At 35.7% G+C, this 25,775-nt stretch overlaps 1 protein-coding gene across 2 annotated transcripts in view; it reads left to right on the forward strand.

The window, feature by feature from the left end:
* Positions 1-20,100, forward strand: part of NDC1 (NDC1 transmembrane nucleoporin) — a 51,351-nt gene extending 31,251 nt beyond the window's left edge. Inside the window, exons 15-18 of one of the 2 annotated variants that reach the window (XM_081305508.1) lie at positions 631-694; positions 2,157-2,257; positions 3,903-3,981; positions 13,331-13,464. In XM_081305508.1, the coding sequence (XP_081161634.1) occupies positions 631-694; positions 2,157-2,257; positions 3,903-3,981; positions 13,331-13,338 (252 nt within the window). In that variant the 3' untranslated portion in view covers positions 13,339-13,464. Of the gene's footprint in view, positions 1-630; positions 695-2,156; positions 2,258-3,902; positions 3,982-13,330; positions 13,492-17,815 lie in introns of those variants that run through there. The other variant, XM_081305507.1, reaches the window with a different exon arrangement.
* Positions 20,101-25,775: the final 5,675 nt, after the last annotated feature.

A 25,775-nucleotide genomic window follows, 5' to 3' on the forward strand; every position in this document is an offset into this window, starting at 1 on the left:
CAAGGAAATCTGAGGTACATAGTGAGTGTTGACCCTAACCAAAACGTCCTTTTCTCTTGGGAGTGAATGTCTGCTTTGATTTTAATTTTGCAAGTGGATTTGTTATATGGTAGAGAGTTATAGATACTGTTGTTTGATATTGAGAAATGTAACTTAATAGTTTGTTATGTTGTACTTTATAGTCTTCATTGGGCAGTAAGTAAAGCCAGGATTTGTTTATTTGAGGCAATTGTTGTGCCACAGTATCTTACCCTGATACATTAAAGAAGATGGGGTGATTTTTCTTTGGAGTGGAGTTGAAGGTAGACAATTTCAGAGAGATAATATGTAATTAAAAAATCTTATGGTTTAAAAAGAGCTTTTGTAACTGTTCTCTGTCCTTATCCTCTGAGGTGGGTTCAACACACATGACATTTTAAATGAGAAACTGAGGCACATAGACATGTAGAGACTTGGGAAGGGTCACACAAGCAGTTGGGGTAGGATGCTTTTTTTTTGGTAGTTAAATTATATTATATAAGAATTTATTTCAGATTTTAATTCTTAATAGTTTGTACTGTTGGTAAAATGATACACAGTTTTTGCCCATAGGAACTTATTTTAATTAATTAATTATTTATTTATTGGTAGCATCCAGAGGCCTCAATTCAGGCTGTGTTTTCAGATGCCCAAATGCATATTTGGGCATTAGAAGGTAAGCAATCTCTGTGAACTGTGATTTTAATTATCTACTTTGATCTCAATCTTCATATTTTTCAGGCGCATTTTTATATCTTTGTTTTATATAGATCACTTTTCTTAGATATTTAAGTTGTTTTTGTATGTACAACATACATAAATATTTTCTTAGATATTTAAGTTGTTTTGTTTTGTTTGTACTGGTGAGGATTGAACCCAAGGCCATCCGCATGATGGGCAATCTCTGCCACTGAGTTATACAGCCTAGTCCTAGGTGTATTTTGATTTGGACAAAAAAAATTTTATCATAAATAAGCAGAGAAATTGAGTCTGGGATTCATTCATATCTTTCTGTACCTCAAAATATTCAATCAACAGATTACTATTTTTTTATTCTTTTTTATACCTTTATTTTATTTATTTATTTTTAGGTGGTGCTGAGGATTGAACCCAGGGTCTCGCATGTGCGAGACAAGTGCTCTACCCAGCCTCAGATTATTTTTAACTTATGTTAAATACGAAAACTTAATTGTTAAAGAATTGTTTCTTGTCAAGTACCAGCATGCACACCTGTGATCCCAGCTATTTGGGATGCTGAGGCAGGAAGATTACAAGTAGGAATGTAGCCCAGTGGTAGAGAGCTTGATTAGCATACATGAAGCCCTGGACCAATTCCCAGTACCCCACATCTCTAAAGGTCTTTTTTTTTTTTTTTTTTTTTTTTTTTCATCTTATAGACACTACCTTACTACCTTCCCAATGTTTAAGTGACTCTGAGAGCGGACTTTCTGACCATTCTGTGAAAAGTATTCAAACAGTTGTCACTAATCCTTTGTTCTTCCAAGCATTTATCACATCTCAATATATTTTGTTTTAATTTTAGTACTGTGGATTAAACCCAGGGATGCTTAACCACTGATTCATATCCCCAGCCCTTTTTATATTTTATTTTGAGACAAGGTCTTGGTAAACTGCTCAGAGCCTCACTAAGTTACTGAGACTGGCTTTGAACTTGTCGTCATCCTGCCTCAGCCTCCTGAGCTGCAACACACCCAGCTAGGAGTGTTCTATTTCTCAGCTACATCTCCAGGCCTTTTTATTTTTTATTTTGGTATAGTGTCTTACTAGATTTCCCAGGCAGACCTTGAAGTTGTGATCCTCCTTCCTTTAATTTCCCAAGTAGCTGGGATTATAGGCATGCACTACCATGCCCAGCTATAACTCCATTTATTAAAAAAAAAAAAAATTCCCTGATAGAATTAAATCAGAAACTTTGACCACTTATTCATGACTAAGGCAGTTGAATGCCTTTTTTTTAGTGTTGATTCCCATCTTTTGCCTATTTGTTATTGAATTGCCCCCTCTTTATTTATAGTTCTTTTTATATTCAGAATATTAATCTTATTTCAGATAAATGTATTGCAGATAAATTGGCCTAATTTTGATGCACAATTAACTTTTTCTCTTTTTCCTTTGAGGTCTATCACACTTGGTAGCAGCATCATTTACAGAAGATAGATTTGGAGTTGTTCAGACAACGTTACCAGCTATCCTTAATACTTTGTTAACACTGCAGGAGGTAAGCAGTCTGTATGTTGGGTGTGGGGAGAGGTTATTCTGCTCACCTCCCCAGGTTTTCTATTTATTTCTTATATATCATATTTATTTATTGAGTAACCAAACATGTTGGAAATTAAGATAATGATATTGTTTTCACCCTTAGAAAATTACAATCTAAAATACAGCAGGAAAAGAAGACTTTTAATTGTATAAATTTTATAGGAAAAAAAGTATGTTGTTGATGAGCATGTATGTACACTCATACTTTGCTCGTGGGACTGCAAATTGGTGCAACCACTCTGGAAAGCAGTAAAGAGATTCCTCAAGAAATTTGGAAGAGAACCACCATTTGACCCAGCTATCCCACTCCTCAGTTTATACCCTAAGGACTAAAAATCAGCATACTTTAATGACGAAGCCACATCAATATAATTGTAACAGCTATTTTACCTCTTAGAAAGTCTTACTCGTCAAAATTAGTGATTTTATTTTTAAGTATTATTTGTGCCCACTTTCTCAGATATATTATTTGAGATGCGTATGTCCACATGGTTGTTTTCAGAATTTTCCTTCGAATACTTGGCTTGTCTAACCATACAGTAGGGCAACCATGACTTGAGCATGTTGTCTGTTAGTTCTCAGAGTCATCCTCATTAATGTCTTGCAAAGTAAGCAAAATGGAGGTAATTGAGCTCTTTTACAAATGAGGGAGACTCAGAAGTGCAGTGACTTACCTTTATGTCACATACAGGTCTCATTGATGAAAGATCTGGGGTGCAAACCTGGTCTGATTGCAGGGTGTTAGCCGTGTAATAGAGCCGGAAAAAGCTGCAGATCCACATCCCTTTATTCTTCCTGAACTTACTATCTTGAATTATCTGACCCCTGACTCCTATTCCCCAAAGGATTCTTTCTTGAGAGAGAACAGTTCTACCCCTGAAACTTTTTGGAGTCTGTTTTCTCCTGCACCACATCACAGTCAGCCTTTTGTCGTACTCTTTAGTCAGCAGGTTTTGCACACTAGCTCACCTGTCCTCCATCCTGATTGATTGTAATGAGCAATTCAGTGCTGGATAATCATCTATATCTTGGCTGCACTGGCCTTTGATTTCCTTCTCTTCACTAATCATTTGTATGCCCTCTCAACCCACAACTATCACATGACCTCATTATCTCCTGAATGTTGCATTTCTAGAGCCTGGGACTCCAGGATTCTACCCTCTAAGCCAAAGTCTTTAAATATTTTTGTGTCTTTGGATGTCTAGTGAAGCCCATGAACTCTCAGAATAATGTTCTTATACATAAAGTACTTAGGATTAGAAAGGAAATCCATTTGTATTGAAATGTAATTATCAAGGTCTTAAGGTTGTGATATAGTAATATATGCTTGTAAATTGCATTAAATAGCAAATCTGTCAGTGATCTAATAATACCATTTTGAAATAGTAATAAAACTAAAAAGTAGTAATAAGATGAATGGTATTTCAAGGTCATTGTAGAATAGTAATATAATAGGAAGATATGGTGATTTCTGTTGGTCTAAGTCATAGAAATGTTAATGGTACAGTAATTAAATTTAATTGCATTTGTAATTAAAACAAGTGGTGCATTTTAATTTAGAGCTTAATAAAGATAAATATGTAACTTTTATCCCTTATTCTCAGACTTTTATCCCTCTGTTTTTGGGTCTCCGTGTCAATTCCTTCAACTTCCTTGACCTCAGGTTTTTCAGCTCGCCATCTGGTAAAAACTCCACCTGTACCCACCACTGCTCTATTGTTTTGCCCTTGCCTCCTGTCTCAGCTTTACTTTAGGCTCTTGGCATTTCTGTCCTGAGTTATTACTGTGGCCTTTTGTCTCTACTAACCTTTAACTGATATCCTTCATGTTCTGACTCCAGCCACTCTGCCATTCTTCCCATTAGCCCTGCGCTTACACCATGGACAGTTCAGTTTCCCCAAAAGTATATTGTATTTTCTTAGCCTAACTCTTAACTCAGTGCATAGTGCCTTTTCTTTCCTTCTTTGCGGAGAACATATTTTTCTCCATCAGCTTGACTTAGCTTTCTAACTCCTGTCTCAGTACTTTATTGTCTTTGTTTCTGCTGTCTCCTGTATTACTGGAGCAGAGGCCGAGACCTCGTCTCATTTCTGTATTCCCAGCGTCTGATTTGGTACCTGGTGACAGGTTCTTATTAAATGCTTGTTGGGTGACTGCTGAATTGCTTCATTTCAGGTTAAGTGAGCAAAACCTTTGTTCTGGGTCCTGAATTGAGTGTCAGTTCTGATGTAATGTGTTGATTATAATGATCCCGATGGCCCTGTTATTTGAGGGCAGGGTTGTGATGTTATATGTTTTTGGTTTTATGTTCTTTGATCTAAAGGGATACTTGCTCTTGGTGAAGAAAGTAATTCTGAGTATCTCTGTAATTTAAGTTGTGCAATACCAGCTCCTGGGTGCTACGAACGAACAATTGTATTGGACTGTTCTGTTCTTTTGTTTTACTTCTCAGTATCAATAACATCAGCCATTTCACTGTGAATCATCAAAGGCAAACTGTGAAAGGAAAGGGGAGCCTTTCACTCTTCAAACTATTCAGTGGGCCAGGAAAGAAGTGATGGATATCTCAAGCACTCATTCCTGCCAGTGGCCTGGCCACCTGGGAGATCACAATTATTATTAGGGGCTCTTGAGTCCACACACAGGTTACTGTCATCTGAATAATTAATGTGTGTCCTGACACATCTGCACCTATTTTTCAGAGGTTTCTATGTGCTGTTTTGATTAGTTAAAATGCAAATTTATTTGAAAGCATTACTGAATTCATGATTGTTATTTCCTCCAACAGTGATGGAGAACAGCTAATATCCTGTGGAAGTTCACAATATTTTTTTTTATCATCCTTATAAAGGGTCTTTATGAATAAAAAGGGGATCAAAATGATATTTTTTAATTAAAAATTTTAAATTGTGATAGAATATCCTTAACATAAAATATACCATTTTCTCCAGTTTTTCAGTGGATAGTTCTGTGGCATTATGTATATTCACCACTGTTTATTTTCAGTACTTTTTTTTTATTTTCAGAATATGTTTAAATATTTTAGAAAGCCTTGTTTTCTTTGAAAGGTCAGTATCATGTTGATGTGGATCAGCCCTGTTATTTATATTATATATGTGTGTATATATATATATATATATATATTTTTTTTTTTTTTTTTTTTTTGGTACTAGGGATTGAACTCAGGGGCGCTTAACCACTTAGTTACATCCCCAGCCATCCCGCTTTTTAAAAATATTTTATTTAGAGACAGGGTCTTGCTGAGTTGCTTAGGGCCTTGCTAAGTTACTCAGACTGGCTTTGAACTTAGGATCCTCCTGCCCCAGTCTCCCGAGATGCTGGGATTACAGGGGTGCGTCACCGCGCCTGGCCCCTGTTATATATTTTTTTTGCCTCATCATTTGAAGGTCAAATTTTGATCTGCTTGGAGTATTAAAGTTTACCTTTATGTCATTCACAGATTCTTTCATCCAGTAAATATTTAATTATTAAGCTGTTAGCATATGCTAAGTACAGAATGGAAAAAGAACTGGTTCATGCCCTTTAGGAGCTTGCAGACTGTAAAACAGAGTCATACCAAGAACCAACTACAGTTGTAATAAGGCCACAGTGTATAGAAATGCAGAATGATCAGAGAACATAACAGGTGAATCTAAGATACTCTTGCAAGAAGGGGATAGAAGGAGGCTTTTGAGGTCATTAATGGGTTTCTTGAGGGTGTAGGGGTTAGAAGGAAGAAAGGGAGGGGGTTATTCTTGAGGGTCAGAGCTTTAAGTTTGAAGGACCATAGACTCTTGACCAATATTCTACAGATCAGAGTCTATTCTTTTTTTTTTTTTTTTTAAAGAGAGAGAGAATTTTAATATTTATTCTTTAGTTTTCGGCAGACACAACATCTTTGTTTGTTTGTGGTGCTGAGGATTGAACCCGGGCTGCACGCATGCCAGGCGAGCGTGCTACCGCTTGAGCCACATCCCCAGCCCCAGAGTCTATACTTTGTTCCCCTAGAATTTAATGCTGCTTGGCCTACATTTGTGTAGTACTTTAAAAGAAAAGCTTTACAAAGATTTTTGTAACAACCCTATGGGTTTATAACAAGGCATATTATGTGTGATATAGTCTCAGAAACTGACTAGACTTATTGGTATGATTTATTCAAGATTATATCTAGTAAATGATTGAGTCAGAATTAGAAACCAGATTTTTTTAACCTTAAATCTTAGCAGTCTACCAAATCAGCTTACCTCTTGAGGGACTGACAGGGTATGCATTTTTTAACCTCCTTTCTTCTCTCTCTCTCTCTCACTGTGTCTCTCTCTCTCTCTCTGTCTCTCTCTCTCTCTCTCTCTGTCTCTCTCTCTCTCTCTCTCTCTCTCTCTCTCTCTCGTAGTGCTGGGAAATGAACCCAGTACCCTCTGCATGCTAGGCAAGGGCTCTACCACTGAGTTACATCTTTAGCTCCTTAGCCTCCTTCCTTAAGATGGAATGGCAGTGTGGCAAAAGTGCCAAAGTGTGAGGTCTGGCCAGACATATCTGAATTCCAACTCCTACTACTTCCTTGTGAAGTCTTGGAAAAGAAATTTACCACATTTGTTTGGATATAAGTTGCTATTAATTGAAAGATATGCTTCCATTTCAGAAATTATAAAATGTAAGAGAAAAGAAGTACATTGTTGAATTAATAACATCAGTTTCTCTATCTGGAAAACGGGGTTGATGGAATTTATGGGGTTGTGAATAATGAATGAGATCATCTCTGTAAAGCACATGGGGTGCTTGATCCATACTAAATGTTTAGTAAATGTTAGCTTTTATTACTTTGTTGTTATTGGTATGTTGTATGACAGAATTCTCATATAGAAGAAAAGAGCTCTCAGGTTAAAAGAAAGTTTTGTTGTGTTTTTTGTTTTTGTTTTTAAGTGTTGCTGTTAACACAGGAAACAAGCAGTCTAAGAGACAGTGATAGACAGCTGCCAAGTTCACCTTCAGGAGAGCTTCACTACTTTCTGAATGACCAAGTAGAGTGATTTATTTAACTTTCTGAGATCAGTTTCTTCATCTGTAAAATGGAAATACAGGTCAAGTATCCCTTTTGGAATACTTAGGACTAAAAGTGTTTCAGATTTTTGAGTTTTTCAGATTTTGACTATAAAATTTGGATTTTGGCACATTTCAGATTTTAGAATGTTTTGGATTTCTGATTTTTGGATTAAGGATACTCAACCTATAGTAACTTGCAGAGTTATTGTGAGGATTAGCAATAATATCTATAAAGGGTCTAGAATGCTGTCTTGCAGATATTAGGTATACAATGAAAATAGCAAGTACTGTTATAAAAAAAAATCTAATCAGACAAAATGCAGCAAGTACTTTTTAGGTTTTATGTGTGTCTTCATTAGCAAATTATTTAAATGAGACTATGCATATAAAGCAGTTAACTCAGTTGCTGATAGACAATAATTGCAGTCAATAAATTTAGCTGTCATCATCATCATCATCATCATCATCATCACTATTTCTATTATTATTCTCTGTAAGAATATAGTTCTCAACTAGGAGCCATTTTATCTTGTCAGGAGATGTTTGGCAATGTCTGAAAAGACTTCTGATTTGCACAGCTAGGAGATCTGCCATCTGCTGTGTAGAGGCTGGGGATGCTGCTGAACACCCGGTAGTGCATAGGGCAGCCCCACAACAAGAGTCACTCAGTCCAAGATGTCAGTAGTGCTGAGGGTGAGGAACTTCTCTGTAGCCATCATTTTCAGTAACAAAGCCTAGCTCTTATCCTTCATATTTCTCGTTGGGATTCTGGCTTTATTGGAGGTAAGCCTTTTTTATTTTTACTTTATTTTTAAATTTTTCTCTTTTTGTTGGGGGTAAGACTTTATTTTAACTACATTATAAATAGGATCTTTGAGACCAGGGAATCTCACAGCTTTGCACAGGGGGAGCTTGTTAATGACAGTAATAGATGAATATTCAGAGGAGAGCAGAGTTTTTTTTTTATTTTGGCTTTTGTTCATGTACTACTGCATGTAGATATAAGTGAGCAAAAACATGCCAGTTTTTGTAATAGCAGCCCCTCTTTAGGCTTTAGAAGAGCCAAAGTATAAGGTTTTGGAATTTTAAATTGAATATTATAAGCCATTGCTTCCTACATTTGAGATATTCATATATTGCCTTCATAAATTTGGCCTTAACTATTTCTTACCACATACCTTGTCATAATGTTAATCATGTTTTATTTTCCTGGCCTTCTGTTTACTTAATGTTTTTAATCATTCATTTTTGCTGGGCATGGTTTGCATGCCTGTAATCCCATGACTCTGGATGCTGAGACATGAGGATGGTAAGTTCAAGGCCAACCTGAGCAACTTAGCCACCCTTTCTCAAAATTAAAAAAAAATAAAATGAATTAGAGATGTAGCTCAGTGGTAAAGCACTCTTGGGGTTAATCCCTAATACCAAAATTAAAGTAATTCATTTTTAACATAAATTAACTTATCACTATTGTAAAAGGAAAACAGCTTGCTTTGCTACAGATAGAACACAGGTCCATAGTCCCTTTTTTAAAAACCCTATCATATATTTCAACATTAAGACTTTTTTTAATTTAGAAAATGTAACATAGTATATTAATCTAAGGTAAAATTCCTTAATCATATAAACAGATGCATTTCTCCAGTGGAATAGCTGAAAATATTGAGAGGGATAAAGACTAAATAGTCTGGGTCAATTCAGGTCGGGTTTTACTGCCAGATGAGTTCAGGTCAGGCTAATTTCTATGACCAAAGGAGTAACAAACATTTGTTTGTTTTCAGGTCTTTTTGGATTTCAGAATTGAAGGTAGAGCAGCTAAAGTGAGAAAGGTCAATAATTCTAAATTCTAGATGTCTACGTTTTTTGCTGAAGGAGATTAGTGAGGATCAGAGAAGTGTTAAGAATAGTTAGCACCAAACTGATAGTTAGCTTGCCTCCTCCATTTAACTTTTCTACCAACAGACTCTAAGTCTGTTGGACCTAATTTATTTTGTGCAGTTTTGAGCAGTTTTGTAAAGATTGATTTTTTTTTGAGTTTATTCTTTACTAAAGGTCTTTCAAACAAAAAAGAAAAATTACTTATAAAAATTTCAGTCAAATGAATTCTTTCACTGGGCATGGTGGTTCATGCCTGTAATCCCAGTAGCCTGGGAGGCGGAGACAGGAGGATTGGGAGTTCAAAGCCAGCCTCAGCAAAAGCGAGGCACTCAGCAATTCAGTGAGACCCTGTCTCAAAATAAAATACAAAATAGGGTTGGGGATGTGGCTCGGTGGTCGAGTGCCCTTGAGTTCAATCCCCAGTACCTCCCCCCCAAAAAAATTCTCTCACGTTTACTCATAGGGGGAGGTCCATTGGGCCCTTATTAAATCTAAGATAAATGTATTATGAGATCTTAGTAATTTTACATTTTTCATATCTTGAAACAATTTGCTATTTAATTGTCCTAGGAATTATTTTATTATTATTTATCAGTTATTCTTAATAGTGGTGAAGGATTAATAAAACAAAAATGATGAAATCATGTAGTATTACATGGGTTTTTAGCTCCCCCCTCCCCCAGAGCTGAGGATGGAACCCAGGGCCTTTCATGTGCTAGGCAAGTGCCCTGCCACTGAGCTAAATCCCCAACCCCCTACATGGGTTTTTAAAAGAAAAGCTATATAAGAAATCTAGGGGGGGCTGGGGTTGTGGCTCAGTGGTAGAGTGCTCGCCTACCATATATGGGGCACTGGGTTCGATCCTCAGAACCACATAAAAATAAAAATAAAGATATTGTGTCCACCTATAAGTAAAAAATAAATTTAAAAAAAAGAAAGAAAGAAATCTGAGGGCCTGGGAATATAGCGCTCTCTAGAATGCACAAGGCTCTGGGTTCCATAACCAACACTGGAGGAGGGTTTTTTTTTAAGCTTTTGAAGCTTTTGTTGAATATAGTTGATAATTCAGATTTTTATTTTTTAATTTTTTGCCTGCAATGGTAAAGGAAAGAAAATTGCCAATACATTAAAATAATTAGACAAATCAGAAGACAAGTACAAAGAGACTACTGTAGACCAGCTCTCTTCTAAAGTAATATAATGTAGCCAATTGGATAAATTTACATCTTCTAATAGTTACATTAAAAAGTACAGGTGGAATTCATTTTGGTAACATTTTATTTAACCCAGTAGATCTAAAATGTAATTTTATCGTATAAGCAATATAAAATTAATGTGATATTGTATATTCTTTTTCACACTAAATCTTGGAAATCTGTTGTTTATTTTTTACTTTATATCATGTCTGTTCAGACCTCTCCTATTTCAAGTGCTCAATAGCTACATGTAGCTAATAGTTATTGAATTGGACAGCACATCTCTAGACTTTGATGATGGTAGTGAAATTGATCATATAAAATTTTCACTCTATGAGACCTTCAGATGATGATATTCTAGATTTATTTTTTTTTTCAAACTGAAGAAGTGATGGCGGAAATATTTCTAAGGAGACAGGGGAAATATATGTGGTATTCTCATGTACTAAGTCATTCAAGAGGAAGAATTTTATTCTACAATATTTTGTGATAATAACTTGAATCATTTATTCTGCTGAGACACATGATAGTATTCATCTTTTGTGATGCTTGTGCACCAAAATTTACAGTTGATGAGGAATAAATGGAGGAAAGTATGTGTATATCAAAATAAGAAGAAAAGAGAGTTGAAGTAAAAGAAGTCACTGGAGCCATCATTTGAATTTGTATTTATAAACTTAAGAATGAAAATGTTTTGCAGTTGTAGCACAAAGAAAATGGCTATGCTCTCTTCAAAAAATTTCTGAGCTGTCAAAAATTTTCAAAAATACTGCATTTTGAAGATGCAAATGCAAGAAAAAGAAATAGAAGTTTGATGAACTAAAACCTGTTAGAAATGTATCTTCAGTTTGAAATCAGTATTTATAAAATGGAAGTGGTTGGGCTTATGTATGACAGCTGATGGGCATTGCCTTTTCAGCTGTGTATATCTTCAAAACCTGGAAAATATGGAATAAAAATTTGTGTTTGCTATGCTTATATTCTTATATGTATTTCTATAAAGTTATCTTACATTATCCTGTCGTTTTTACTTCTGAAAGTGCTTTTTAAAATTAAAAAAACAAAACAAAACCTCGTGGTGCTAGGAATTAAACCCAGGACTAAATAACTTTTTAGACTGTAAAAATTCAAAAGGGTCTGTTGGATCCAGGTGGGAAATGATGATCACTATTTTTCCTGGTATGCTGAGAAAGGTGTACAGTAGGCTGGGGTATAGCTAGGTGGTAAAACTCTTACCTAGCATGTGGGAGGCCCTGGGTTCCATCCCTGGCACTGCAAAAAAAAAAAAAAAAAAAACAAAAAAAAACACCTGTGTAAAAGAAAGTTGAAAAGAAAAGTTTTCCATTATGATTCAGTGTTATTGTGTTATTTAAACTGCTTAAGTATCTCTCTGAATATCACTTCTTATACTACCTAAAATTATCTCAAGTATGTCCCAATCTTGGAAATGCTCTTATTGTGAAAGAAGTTTGCTTCTTCCCCAAAATTTTACCAGACTATGGTAAATGATATTAAAATATACAAATCCATGGGGCTGGGGTTATGGCTCAGTGGTAGAGTGCTTGTCTCTTTTTTTTTTTTTTTCCTTAATAGTTGTAGATGGACACAATACCTTTATTTTATTTATTTATTTTTATGTGGTGCTGAGGATGGAACCTAGGACCTTGCACATGGTAGGCTAGCGCTCTGCCACTGAACCACACAAGCCCATCTGAGTGCTTGCCTCTTGCATGTGTGAGGCACTGGGTTCAATTCTCAGCACCACATATAGATAAATAAAATAAACATCCACTGACAATTAAAAAAATAAATAAAAAATATAAATCCATAAACAGGAGAGGAAGCAACAAGCAACAGAGTCTGTGAGGCTGGAAAGCAGGTGGCTGAGAAGGCTCACCAGCAGATTCCAGAGGCAAATCCCAAGTTGGCAGTGGGAAAACTTTGGGGTGCCTCTGGAACCAAGGGTGGAAGGTCAGGACCAACATGAGGAAGTTTGGATGAAAGGGTTGAAAACCATTAGATCATCCTCTGCTGCTGTTTGCTCCTTCTCCTCTCCAGGCTGTGGTTTATCCTCTAGAGAGCAGAATACCAGGTCTGTGGACTAAGAATCCTGACAGCTTTGGGACTTAGAAACATAGGGTTGAATTCTCCCTGAACACTGTGGGCCAGGCCTTCTAGACAGGATACTTTAAGGCAGAAGTAATATTAATAATTTTTGTTTTCCGTTGTTTTGGCAGTTCCTCTATAACTGTAAATAATATGCTCATACTGTTACCTCTTGTCATTTTAAACATTATCTTGTAATAATAGATTAACACATTTATATTTCATCTTCTCCCTTCTCTTAATGTAGCTATATCATTAAACAATTACATCATTTTCCTTTGGCATTTAAAAGATATTTTTAATTATTTCTTACTCTAAAACTGTAAGTAAAATCAGTTTCACTTATGACTTGTCACTCTTATCCCATCTGTTTTTACTCATGGATGCCTTATCTAGAATTGAAAATGGAGATAGAGCAGTTTAGCAAATAACTTTATGTAAAATTTAAAGTTTAGGGTTTTTAAAATCATTTTTCCCTAAGACCCATAGTAAAGGTACTCTTGCCTGTCATCCACCATTAACAGAGTAGAATATCAGATTTTCACTTCCCAGCTTTGCAGTTTTAAGTCTCTTGAATTCCAGCTCCCCTTGATAGGGCAGATCTGGACTTCTGCTGGGCCTGGTAACTGCTAGAGTTGCTGAGTCTTCTCTTCGCTGCATTGCTTTTCAAGCTGTTGTTACTGTTTCACACTAAAAACACATGTCTGTGGATCTGAGTATATATCTAAAATAAGATCTCATTTTTGTTGGTCTAGATTGACTTTCTAGATAAGCTCAACTAATGTGTTTTCTTTCTTTCTTTTTTCGTCTAGGCAGTTGACAAGTACTTCAAGCTTCCTCATGCTTCCAGTAAACCACCCCGGATTTCAGGAAGCCTTGTGGACACTTCTTATAAAACATTAAGATTTGCATTCAGAGCATCACTGAAAACTGCCATCTATCGAATAACTACTACATTTGGTGAACATCTGAAGTAAGTTTATCTGTTTTGACCCATGGAAACAGTTTGCTTTTAGGAGTTCCTCTGAGGAATAGGTATGAGAATTACAAATACTCACATATTTGAAGTATTCTTTTGGTGCCTTAATGGTTCTCACTGTGAATTAATAGCTTGGAGTTAGACTTAAAAAATTTGACCTGTTGCTGGGCATGGTGGCACATACTTGTAATTCCAGTTGTTTGGAAGGCTGAGGCAAGAGGATTGCAAGTTCAAAACCAGCCTCAGCAACTTAGTGAGGCCCTAAGCAACTTAGCAAAACCCTGTTTCAAACTTAAAAAAAAATAAGGTTGGTTATGTAGTTCAGTGGGTAAGCACCCTTGGGTTCAGTCCCCTCCTAGAAAATAATTTGGCCTATCATAGCTTTGGGGATTTTTTTCAAATGCAAAAGTGAAGACAGAAAGTTATAAAAATAGTAACTGTAAGTATATATATATATATTGTATGTAAATATATATATTTATATATAAATAAATGTAAATAACTATAATATATAGGGCTGGAGAAGTGGCTTAGTGGTAGAGTGCTTGCCTGGCATGTGTGAGGCCCTGAGTTCAAACCTCAGCACCACATATAAATAAAAGATTCATGAACAACTAAAAAAAAAAAATGTGTATATAAAAATATGTGTGTGTGTGTGTGTGTGTGTGTATATAATATATATATATTAAATACATATATTTGCCAAAAGATCCTCAAGGGAGAAATAAGACAACAAACTGAGGACCTTTCCAGAAAAGCATATTAAAAGTAATTCTACATTTTGGCCAGGAAGTTAAGACCTGGGCCGAGCAGAATATTCCATAAATGTGTCTGTGGTGCTTTGTGAGTCACGCTGGTAAAACACCGACAGATCACAACACCTTCAGAAACGAGAACCGCAAAGCCAGACCTGTTTATATTTAGTTTCATTGATGTTTACTATGTTGCTCTTATGAAACAATCTAGCTAGGCATGATGAGGGGGTCCTAGTTTATCAACTATATCATGATTAAATTGTAGAGGGCATAAGAGATTGCTCTGTTTTTTCTGTATGCAATCAATACATAGTTTAGGACTTCCTCATACTGCCTGTGTTTAGAAACAAGGAGTACATTCCCTTTTACTTTCTTAATACTAGGCAGAAGTAGTGGCAGGTATTTATGGGACACTTTGCTTCTGAGTGGGAATATAAAAGAGCTGTGGATCATTCTCTGTCATTAAGACATTTACTAACTTAATTAGAAACAAACAATAATCTATTGAGCAGCTTCTACACCTGTGCCATGTATTGCAATTTTTCATTTATATCTTCTTAAAGATGTTGTGAGGCACAGAAATTATCCTAGTTGTACAGATGTGGAAACTGAGGCAAAGAGAAATTAAAATTTCTCTGATAGCACAGTCTATGCATGTTTGAACATGAATCTGAAATCAGATCTTTTTTCTTTTTTTTTTTAGAGAAAGAGAGAATTTTTTTTTTAAAGAGAGAGAGAGAGACAGAGAGAGAGAGAGAGAATTTTTTTTAATATTTATTTTTTAGTTCTCGGCGGACACAACATCTTTGTTGGTATGTGGTGCTGAGGATCGAACCCGGGCCGCACGCATGCCAGGCCAGCGCGCTACCGCTTGAGCCACATCCCCAGCCCAGAATTTTTTTAATATTTATTTATTTTTTTAGTTTTCAGCGGACACACATCTTTGTTTTTTGTATGTGGTGCTGAGGATCGAACCCAGGCCGCACGCATGCCAGGAGAGCGCGCTACCACTTGAGCCACATCCCCAGCCCCAGATCTTTTTTTAATATTTATTTTTTAATTGTAGTTGGACATAATACCTTTATTTTATTTATTTGTATGTGGTGCTGAGGAGCAAACCCAGGGCCTCGAATGTGCTAGGTGAGTGCTCTGCCGCTGAGCCACAACCCCAGCCCCCCCGAAATCAGATCTTTTACTTTAAAAAATCTACCTTTCTCTATCTATAAACACTGGTTTACCTCCATGGTATAAACTAGCACATAGATATACAATCAGAATCTACTCAACATTGAATTCAGAGAAGGAAATAGATATGATGTATAATAATGATAGTGCAAAATCAGGGAGAAAAGGAGATTTCTTAGATAAGAAAGAGGGGTAGATAACTGATAAAAAATTATGAGAATGAAATTCTATCTTGGTTTCTTAGAAATGAGCCATATTTTAAATATGCACTAAAACTGATGAGTAGAGTTTAGTTTTTACAAATATAGGACAGAATTGTGTGGAGGAAGGAATATTACATCTGGAGTTAAAACATCTGGATTTGTATCTGCTGCATCATTGACTATCCTGTGATTGTGGGCAGGTTACCTAATGAGGTAAAATGATTTGCCCAAGATATACAGATAGTAGGTTGCAAAACTAGAATTTAGACCATAATCTTGCTAATCCTTAAGTTCTGTCTACAGTGTCTGTGCTCCTAGGCTGTGTTTTCTCTCCTAAGCTCTGAACCTTTCTTATACTACCTGATCTCTCACTTTACTTCATTTGGTGTTGACACAGATAAAATAAGATCATAGGTGCTAGACAGAAGTCCACTGTACATTATATATTGTGGCAACAACTATTAGTGCAATAGCTAATTATTCACAACCTAAAGCTCCCCCTCTGAGAACCAGGTGTAAATAAGCTCTTGAGCCCTGGAATTATCCTAGACCAGTTACTCATTGGAGACCATTCATTCAGTACCAGTTTGCCCGTTTTTTGTTTTGTTTTCACTAAATTTTATTGGGTATGTTTGAGGTTTATAACATGATGTTATGGATATGCATAAAGAGTAAAATTATTCCTACAGTGAAGCAAATTAATATAGTTATCATCTCATATAGTTTTTTTTGTATGCTTGACGAGAGTAGCTAAAATCTACTTTAACAAAAATTCCTGATAGTTTTTTATTAACTATAGTCCTTATGTTGTACATTTCATCAGTAGACTTGTTTATTCTACATATCTGTTACTTTGTATCCTTTGACCTACCCTACCCGCCATTTACTTTTTTTTGGGGGGGGCGGTATTGGAGATTGAACCCAGTGCACTCAACCACTGAGCCACACCCCCAGCCCTATTTTGTGTTTTATTTAGAGACAAGGTGTCACTGAGTTGCTTAGTGCCTCGCTGTTGCTGAGGCTGGCTTTGAATTCAAGATCCTCCTGCTTCAGCCTCCCTGGGATTTCAGGTGTGTGATGACACCACGCCCGGCCCCATTTTCCCTCGCTTTAGGCAAATTTTATTTACTTCCAGCCTGTAATGTATCAAAATTTACTTGAGGGGTAGAATTGCTGGTGGAGTTAAGACTACTGACAGTTCATAAAGGAGAGTTCACTACCTTCTAGCTGAGAGAAGAGTGATAGGAAAAGCCACAGACTCTGCGTGCAGAGCCATTCAGTTAGAGATGACAGCTTCACTAGCATATACCTAGAGGGCATGCATCTTTGCACAGTTAGGTACTTGAAATGGTTTCATCAGAGGTGAATATATTAGTTTAAGAAAACAGATGTGAAAAGGGCATTTTAGGATGGTTTGTAGCAAAATTATTAAAATAAGACTTTAAGTATTTTAAAAAGTGGTGACCTTAGTTATCTGAAATTTTATCTTCAGCAATGTTATATTACTATTCAAGAACTGGAAAACCAGAATCTTTTCTGTTGTATTCAATTTTTCTCCAAAAGTTTAAAAGGAAGTTTTATATGAGTTTCAGTGTGTATTTGCCCTAGTTTTGTCAAGGTAATGTATTTTTGTGGTGGTGAGGGTGCAGCGAGAACCCAGCATCCCCATCCAAACATAACTTATGTTCAAAGAGAAAAGTAAATCTAAACCACCAAGCCATTACCTTTGAAAGCAATTAATGGAGTCTATTGTGTTTTAACCAAACATTTTAGTTTAAAGGATTTTATATTAAAGGCAATTCAAATACTCTACAACTCAAAGATAATGTTGGAATCTGGTTTAAATAAAATAATAAAATCCAGAAAATCTACTGCAAGGCCTGGAACTCTGCACAGCAGGTTCCACAGCAGAGCAGGTTCAAATCGATGCCTTCACTTGTCAGTTTTGATTTGCTCTGGTCTCTTAGAAGGTAGAAGCATACCATTACTGAATGCAAGTCCTCTTCTTCATTAGATTAAAAAAGATTTCCATGCAACTTTTTCAGAAGTACTAAATAAGTGAAGATTTCTATTCATTTTTAATTGTTTTGAAAAATATTGACTCTGTGCTCTGTGGTTCACTTAATATGCTTAATGTAAAATAAAGCTTATGCTTTGAATTTATGTTTCATTTAGTGCTGTGCAAGCATCTGCAGAACATCAGAAAAGACTTCAACAGTTCTTGGAGTTCAAAGAATAGTTAAGTAATATAAACTGTGTTCATTACACTGCTGATACAACTACAGATGGGACAGTAAATGTTCAGCATTCTTGGATCAGAAGAAAATGGACTAATTAGATGCTTCCTTTGTCGTGGTGGTTGCTTTGAAAACTATACTTTAATGGGAGAAATCATGGAAAGAAATTCTCAACAGAAAAACGAAAACTGCCTCTTCTGTACCGATTGCTTTTTGTGTGTGTGGTATAATAAAATCTTTATTCAATTTTATAGGAGCATCGATGGCAGTAGAAATGTCTCTAGCTCATATTACTTAATAATAATAACTCAAAATTTTTTTAGAATTTATTTTTGAAAAGAGTGGAGCCAGTCCAGAAATTAAAATAGGTTGCCTTGATATAGTCTTTGTAATTATTCTGAAGAGTCTAGCTCTCTGTAAATTCAAAATACAGGAACTTTTTAGTGTAGTTTCTGTTTACTGAAGGATAAAAATGGTAACAGTGGAGAAAAGTTCACAGAAAAAAAATATTGTCTAAAGGACATATTTTGTTAATCTGTTAGGTTGTGTTTTTGTTTCCAGGGACAAATTAAATTTGCATGATTGTCTAAAAAAAGTCTCAATTTACAGATGCTAACTCTATATAAAAGAATGTGGAAAAATTCAGTTCTTAAGTTACAAGATTAAACATTCACATTTGGAGTTTGAAAAACAATTGACCAACATGTATGAATTTATTTTGTATTATGCTAGTAAACAATAAGTGTATGGGTATTTTCCCAACTAGTTTTGCTTTCTTTATCTGGAACAGAACATTAAGTGATTGCAGAGTTTTTCAAGTGAGAGAAAAGATTTTGCAAGAAAAACCAAGAAGCTTTCCCTTTCTTCCCCATCATTCATCTTCAGTAGATCAAATTATTTTGTAAAGCTTGTCTGGCCTCACGGAGGGAGTAGCTTCTGCTGTGTTAATTGGCTAATTAAAATATAAAAGGAAAATCTTTAAAGTGAGAAACAACTTAGTCATCAAATAGCAAGTGAAACCAAAACGAGAGCAGGATTACTGTACTTGGGAATATGTAGTATGTCCCAAGTGTGAGTGAGGTAATTTTATAATTTATTAGATCAACTTCTTTGGAGATGAAAGATTAGAAGTCCTAGTAACTCATTGGACTAGCTTCGGACTAAAATGCTCCTTTGTGATTCTTTTTCTATTATCTTTCCCCCTCTAATTTCTCCTCAATTTTTTCCTTTAGAGTCAGCACAGAATTGTATATGAATCTTTAATGTGGTGTATATATGTCTACCATTTGTTTGCTTCAATGATGTATTATATCTTTACAATAGACTATTTTAGCTCCAGGCCCTATGGCCCCCTTTAACAAACACATGCCAAATTATAAATGAATCCTGCTGGCCTCCAAAGTGTCTTTATGAGACAGTTCCCCAATTGTCAGTGTTTGGGTATAGACTATTGTTAGGTTTTGTTTTTCTTTTTTTCTTTTCTCTCTTTGTGTCTAAGGTTGAGTTGACCTCTTTTTTTGAATGTGAAAGTTAAATTTCAAATGTGATAGTTTCTTACACATGACCAGAAAATTGTGGCTAGGTTAACTGAGAACTGTTGTCTTCCATGTATCAAAGCCATAAGCTTTTTATATTCCCTGACTGCCTCTGACTGAAGCATTTTGGACGACAAGGCCTCTTCTGCTTCCATTGAAGAAGAATTGTGGTGCCTGACTATAATCCAGCTACTTTGGAGGTTGAGGCAGGGGGAATATAAGTTTGAGGTCAGCTTGGGCAACTTAGCCAGACCCTGTTTCAAAAATTAAAGATTTTAAAAAGGCTGTACATTTAGCTCAGTAGTAGAGAATTTGTCCAGTATGCACAGAGCCCTGGGTTCCATCACTAGTATGAGGGGGTGGTGGGGGGCAGCCTTCCTCTGGCTGTCAGTACAAAACACAGTTGTATCTGCTCTTATGTCTTGACCCTCATAGAAGGTGTAAAGCCACAAAACTTCTTTCCCAGAGAACTGGGAAACTGTCCTGGAATAACCTTATACAGTTGAGTGGACATGGATAAGCAACAAATTTTTTACTTTGCTGGGTTTTTTTTTCCTTGGTAATTGTTTTGCATATCTTCCTATAAATATTTATGATAATCTGTTTGTATCCTTTTGTATATCATTGATATTGAATTGGATAGAAAAATAAATTGACCGTTTTTTTTAAATGGGACTATTAATTGAAATATTTTTGTCTACAAGGTCAGTTATTTAATTTCTTGTAAGTGTGTGTGTTTCCTTAACCAATGCAATTTAATCTTAGAATTGTTGCTTATAAAACCTGACTTTTTGAGCAATCTGTTTTCGCTCTTAACCAGACTAATTCTGTGGGTGATCTGTGTTTAGTGATAGCTCTTAGGAGCCTAAATTCTAACAGTCTCTCCTTGTTGTCTTGGCTGTCTTTCTTCCAGAGCTAAACGAAGGGTGCAGGTGCTGAAAGCCATCGCTTAAAAGAGGTTTCTTTTCTTGCCAAAATTTTGTTTCTAAAGGGATCATATTCCCCCAGGCTAACAGTTGTGCCTGTCAACCTTACTTAAATTAGTCTGAACTTCACCTCTGGGTAGCTGAGGTACTAAGAGGCTCAACTTCCTTCCTCTCATGCTTTCCCAACCCATAGTCATCTTTCTTTAAAACCAAATAGTTAACAATCTAACTATTTTTAGCAAGTTGCTGACCACAGTTTTTAAGTAAGCAAATTCTGTATTGTTTTGAGGGGCAAGAAAGGGGGTAGGATGAACACGTACTCCCATAGTTCTCAGGCTCCTAAGCAGCCCTGGCAAACTGAGGGCTGGGGTTGTGGCTTAGCGGTAGAGCACTCGCCTAGCACCCTGGGTTCAGTCCTCAGCACCACATAAAAATAAATAAATAAAGATATTGTGTCCAACTAAAAAATAAATATTAAAAAAATACGCAAACTGATGTGAACCTAGCTAATCAAGAACATTTACTGAGTGTTACAGCACATCTCTTAGGAACGAACTGACTTCAGAGAATTTGTAATCTTATGTAATGACATTCAGAAATAGGCCACCAGAATCACATGGATTGTTTAGTAGATATGCAGAGTCTGGCCTAGTTCCCAAGTGATATAGTTTTTTTAATATGTATAACTTTTTATTCATTTATTTTATTTTTTTAATGTGGTGCTCGGGATCAAACCCAGTGCCTACACATGCTAGGCAAGTTCTCTACCACTGAGCCACAACACCAGCCCCTCAAGTGATACAATTTTTGATAAAGTCTAAGCAGGTTGTCTGAAAATCACACTGAAAAGGCTTATTCTAGATGAGAGGCCTTCAAACTTAAGCACGCATGAGAATCACTTGGAGAGCTTATTAGGTCAGAGGTTACTGATCCTGTCTCCTAAACTAATAATTAAGTCTGGGGTGGGGCTAAGAATTTGCATTTCTAACAAGTGTCCAGGTGGTGCTAGTACTGCTAATTAGGAAACTGTATTTGGAGAAACACTGTTGTGGACTTCTCCTGTGGTATTTTCTTGTATGAAGGAAACATAACAACTCTTGCTGTAAAGTGGAGTTCTTCCATCTGATTTATTGAAAAGCTTGAAGTTTATAATTTGACCCTGAAGTTAATGCAGACAAATATGAAGGTACTTAATACTTACCTTGAAATTGCAGCAAGTGACATGATAAATGAATTGCTCTTTCACACCATTGTGTAATGGTGCTTGTTCCCTTTACTTGAGTTTCTGTCATTTTGGCAAATTTCCCATTCTTCAGAATGAGCTTATTTAGCCTTCCTACATATTCCTGGGTAAATTTCAGTGTCTTTTCAATGCTTGGTTTTTTTTTTTTTTTGCCTTGTCCCATTGATTAAGCTGGTTACAAATCTGCTTCCTCTTGCACACTATGAGCTCCATTCCTTCTATGAGCTCCATTCCTTCTAGGATTTAGCAAATCATTAACTTTAGCAAAACTGGATCTGTACTATTATGAAATCCAGAAGATTGTTTTATGGCAAGATTAGTGATGATAAATCTGACCTGAATTGATGTGAGACCATTTTATAGACCTAATTTATTTCAGATAGTGTGACTATTTCCATTTCATTGTAGAGTGTTTCATTATGAGGTGCTGTTCTAGATTCCATGGGGAGTGTCATATAATATGCATAATTATTGCCTTCTTAAAATCTGAAACATTTGACTTGGAAGTTTAATAGAAGGAATTGTAGGATGTATTTTTGTAAAATACTGCTTAATTCTTCCATTTGCTTATTTATCATTCATTCATTGCCTACTGCTTGCCAGTCCCTGTACTGGGAACTGGTGGTACAGTTATAGACTTGCCCTCAAAGAGTTCATCATGTGTGGAAGAAGTGTGGAGGGCTTGCAAACAATGCTTTTTCTACTTATTTACAAAATTGATATGTCTTACTGTTGATTGAGCATCTACTCTGCTTCTGGCCTGTTTTCAGCAGTAACTGTTGACTGTCTTTGTACCCCCTCTAAGCCTTTTTGGATTTTTTTTCATCATTAAACATAGTATGTCCTTAGGTGTCATGGTGCTAGCCAACTTGGTCATCTGCCTTATTTTGCAAAGTTATATGACTTTACCGTACCCTCCAGTGCTCATGTTCTGCACACATGTATCTTACCCGACACTGTTGGGTATGCCTTGCAGGTGATCCTGGGGATAAAGTGGTTCTGGAAATCCTGTGGGATGTCACGGGCAGAGAAACATTGGAGGATGACATCTTAATCAGTTTTACCTTGGTACTCTTTTCAAGCTATATTGACTCTTATCATTTTATATTTCAATCCATTAGTAATAGTCCACTGATTCCTTCCTGCCATGACTCAGATGCAGTGACAATTTCTATTTCAAATTAGCTTCAGATAGAAAGGAAAGTTGGTCCTAAGAGTGCAGGGAAGTCTTGGTAAGCCTAACTATAGATCTGCTTCTAGACCCTACAGAGAACCCGAAAAGCTCTTAGGATCCCAATGATTCTCTGCCTCTGCCTGCATCAGTGCTTTATTCTTACTGCCAGATGGGTTTCTACCACTTCTTCCAGCTCCCCCCTAGGACCTGAGTTTACATGTAATAGAGACTGACCAGCTGTTTTCTGAATGCCAATCAAATTCCTGATGGGAAGAAATTAGCCTAAATGGATCACTTTTCCAGGGAATCTAAACAGGATAGAGGGATATGGTCTTGCAGTGCCAGGTAGTTTCTGAGAGCCTGCCTTTGTAGATGAGCATGATGTGGAGGTGTAGGGGTGGCTCCTGGAATCTCCCAGGATGGAGGATGAAATTTAGAGTTCAGAGTCTTCGAAAAGGAGCCAGTAAATCCCCTAGCTCTGGGCTGTATATAAATGGACTAAGTGTTCTAACTAAAAAAGCAAAGATCATTAAACTGAATTTAAAAATTCAACTGTTTGCTGATAACAAGAGACACATCTAAAACATAAGGATAGATAAAATGAAAATAAAGATAGGAGAAAGGATGATGAGGATCTCCCAAATTGTAATTTGAGTTTCAGTCTTCATTAAGTTGGATTGAAATGACTTGTGTCGGTATCTCCAGGTCCTAGCAAAAGCTATCATAAATCCTCTGAGGGAGAAATCACCCTAAGTCTCAATTATTTCCACCAATAAGTTTTCAAATACACATGGCACACAAAAATGACCAAGCACAGGAAAAGATAACATAAATGAAAATCAACAAAAGCAACAAAGAGACCCATAGTAGCTCCAGATATTAGCATTATCAGACATTAAAATAATTATGATCACTGTGTTCAATGAGATTAAAACTAATTTATTAGAGAACTAGAAACTGTGTATATGTGTGTGTATATAAAATGTGTTTATATATTTATAAAAAATTTAAATTGAAAAAGAACCACAGAAATTTTAGAACAGAAAAATGCCCTGAAAGGAATCTACTAACATAGAATTCCATGTCCAGTATCATTCTTCAAAAATGGGGAAACAAAGACATTCTCAGACAAACAAATATAGAGATATTTGTCAACAGGTCACACTAAAGGGAATTTAACTTGTAGAGCAGTTTTTTTTTTTTTTTTTTGTTGTTGTTGTTGTTTGTTTTTTCAAAGAAGCAGAAAGAAATTAAAGACAAGAAAAAAAGCAAATGTGAATGTTGATTTATGCAACAATGCCTTACAGGTTTTTTTTTTTTTTTCATTGATGCCAGGGATTGAAACCAGAAGATCTCCAACCCTTTTTATTTTTTTATTTTTTTATTTTTTTTTTAATATTTATTTTCTAGTTTTCGGCGGACACAACATCTTTGTTTGTATGTGGTGCTGGGGATCGAACCCAGGCCGCACGCATGCCAGGCAAGCGTGCTACTGCTTGAGCCACATCCCCAGCCCTCCTTTTTATTTTTTGAGGCAGGGTCTCACTAAATTGTTTAGGGTTTCACTGAGTTACTAATGCTGGCTTTGAACTTGTGATCCTCCTGCCGCAGCCTCCTGAATCACTGGATAGGGTTTTAAATATATAGATTAGAAAATATATAGATTAGAGTATACAACAGAATGGCAGAAAAATTGAAATACTTGGGTGTTAAAAGTGTTCTAAGGGCTTTACATTGGGAAGAATAAAAATTCCAGTAGTAGGCTTTCATATATTAAAGATGTGCATTGTAATTTAAAGATAACCACTAAAAGAATAGTAGAAGTTTCAAGCTAAGACAGGGAAAGAAGTGGAAAAACAAGAAATGATCTAAAAGAAAACAGAAGATAAAAAAATATAAAACAGGGTCAATAGAATACACAATAAAATGTAAATTTAAACCAAGATATGTCAATAATTACATTAAATATAAATGGACTAAATGTTATAACTAAAAAAGCAAAGATCATTAAACTGAATTTAAAAATTCAACTGTTTGCTGATAAAAAGAGACACATCTAAAACATAAGGATAGATGAAGTGAAAGTAAAGATGGGATAAACATGCAAAGATGTATAAAGCTACCATAGATCCTATTTTGATAAAGTATACTTAAAAAACCTTATAAGAGATAAAGAAAAGCCCTAATGTACCTGATATCCTTAAAGTAAAAAAAAAAAAAAAAATAGGGTAAAAGATGGAAAAGCACTTCCAAAAGGAGTTTATCCACATTTTCTGTAAGATTAGGTAGGTATTCAGCACTGTTAAATAAAAAAACTAAATACAGTGAGATAGAATTAAATAACCATCAGATGGGCCAAAGAGATTGATAACGTTAAAGATGTAGGAAAATTAAAATACGATTGCTGAAAGGAGTAAAAAATTGTCAATATCTGCTAAAACTCAGCATTTACCTACTCTAGGACCTATCAGTTGCACAAATTGGTATATGCCCAAGAGAAATGAGAGAATATACTCTCCAAAAATCATGTTTACAAGGATGGTTATAACAGTTTTTCACAATCATCCTAAATTGGATACAAATCAAATGTCCATCAACAATAGAAGGAGTAAATAAATTATGCTATAATTTTGTAATCAGTGTGTCATAGAAACCAAAAGAACGAATAACTGCTTTATTTAACAACATGGAGGAAGCTCATAGACATGTTAAGCAAAAGAAGTCAGATACAATGGAATATGTACTGTGATTGTATTTTATGCTTTTCAAGAACAGGTGAAAGTGGTACTGGGGAAGAAAGAAGCATATTGTCTTTGTATGAGTAAAATTGGTGCTATAAGTGTCTATCTGACTTGGGTTATGTGTTTGTGTACATATAAAACTTCACTGAACCACATATGTGGGTCTTAGGTACTTTCATATATGTTATGTTTTAACAACAAGTACATAAAAATTGTTAGGACCACAAGGAGAAATGGACAAATCCATAATCAACAAGTTTTTTTACACACCTCTTAGTT

The sequence above is a fragment of the Spermophilus citellus genome (assembly GCF_964194105.1).
Source record: "Spermophilus citellus genome assembly, chromosome: 9".
NCBI classification, from domain to species: Eukaryota; Metazoa; Chordata; class Mammalia; order Rodentia; family Sciuridae; genus Spermophilus; species Spermophilus citellus.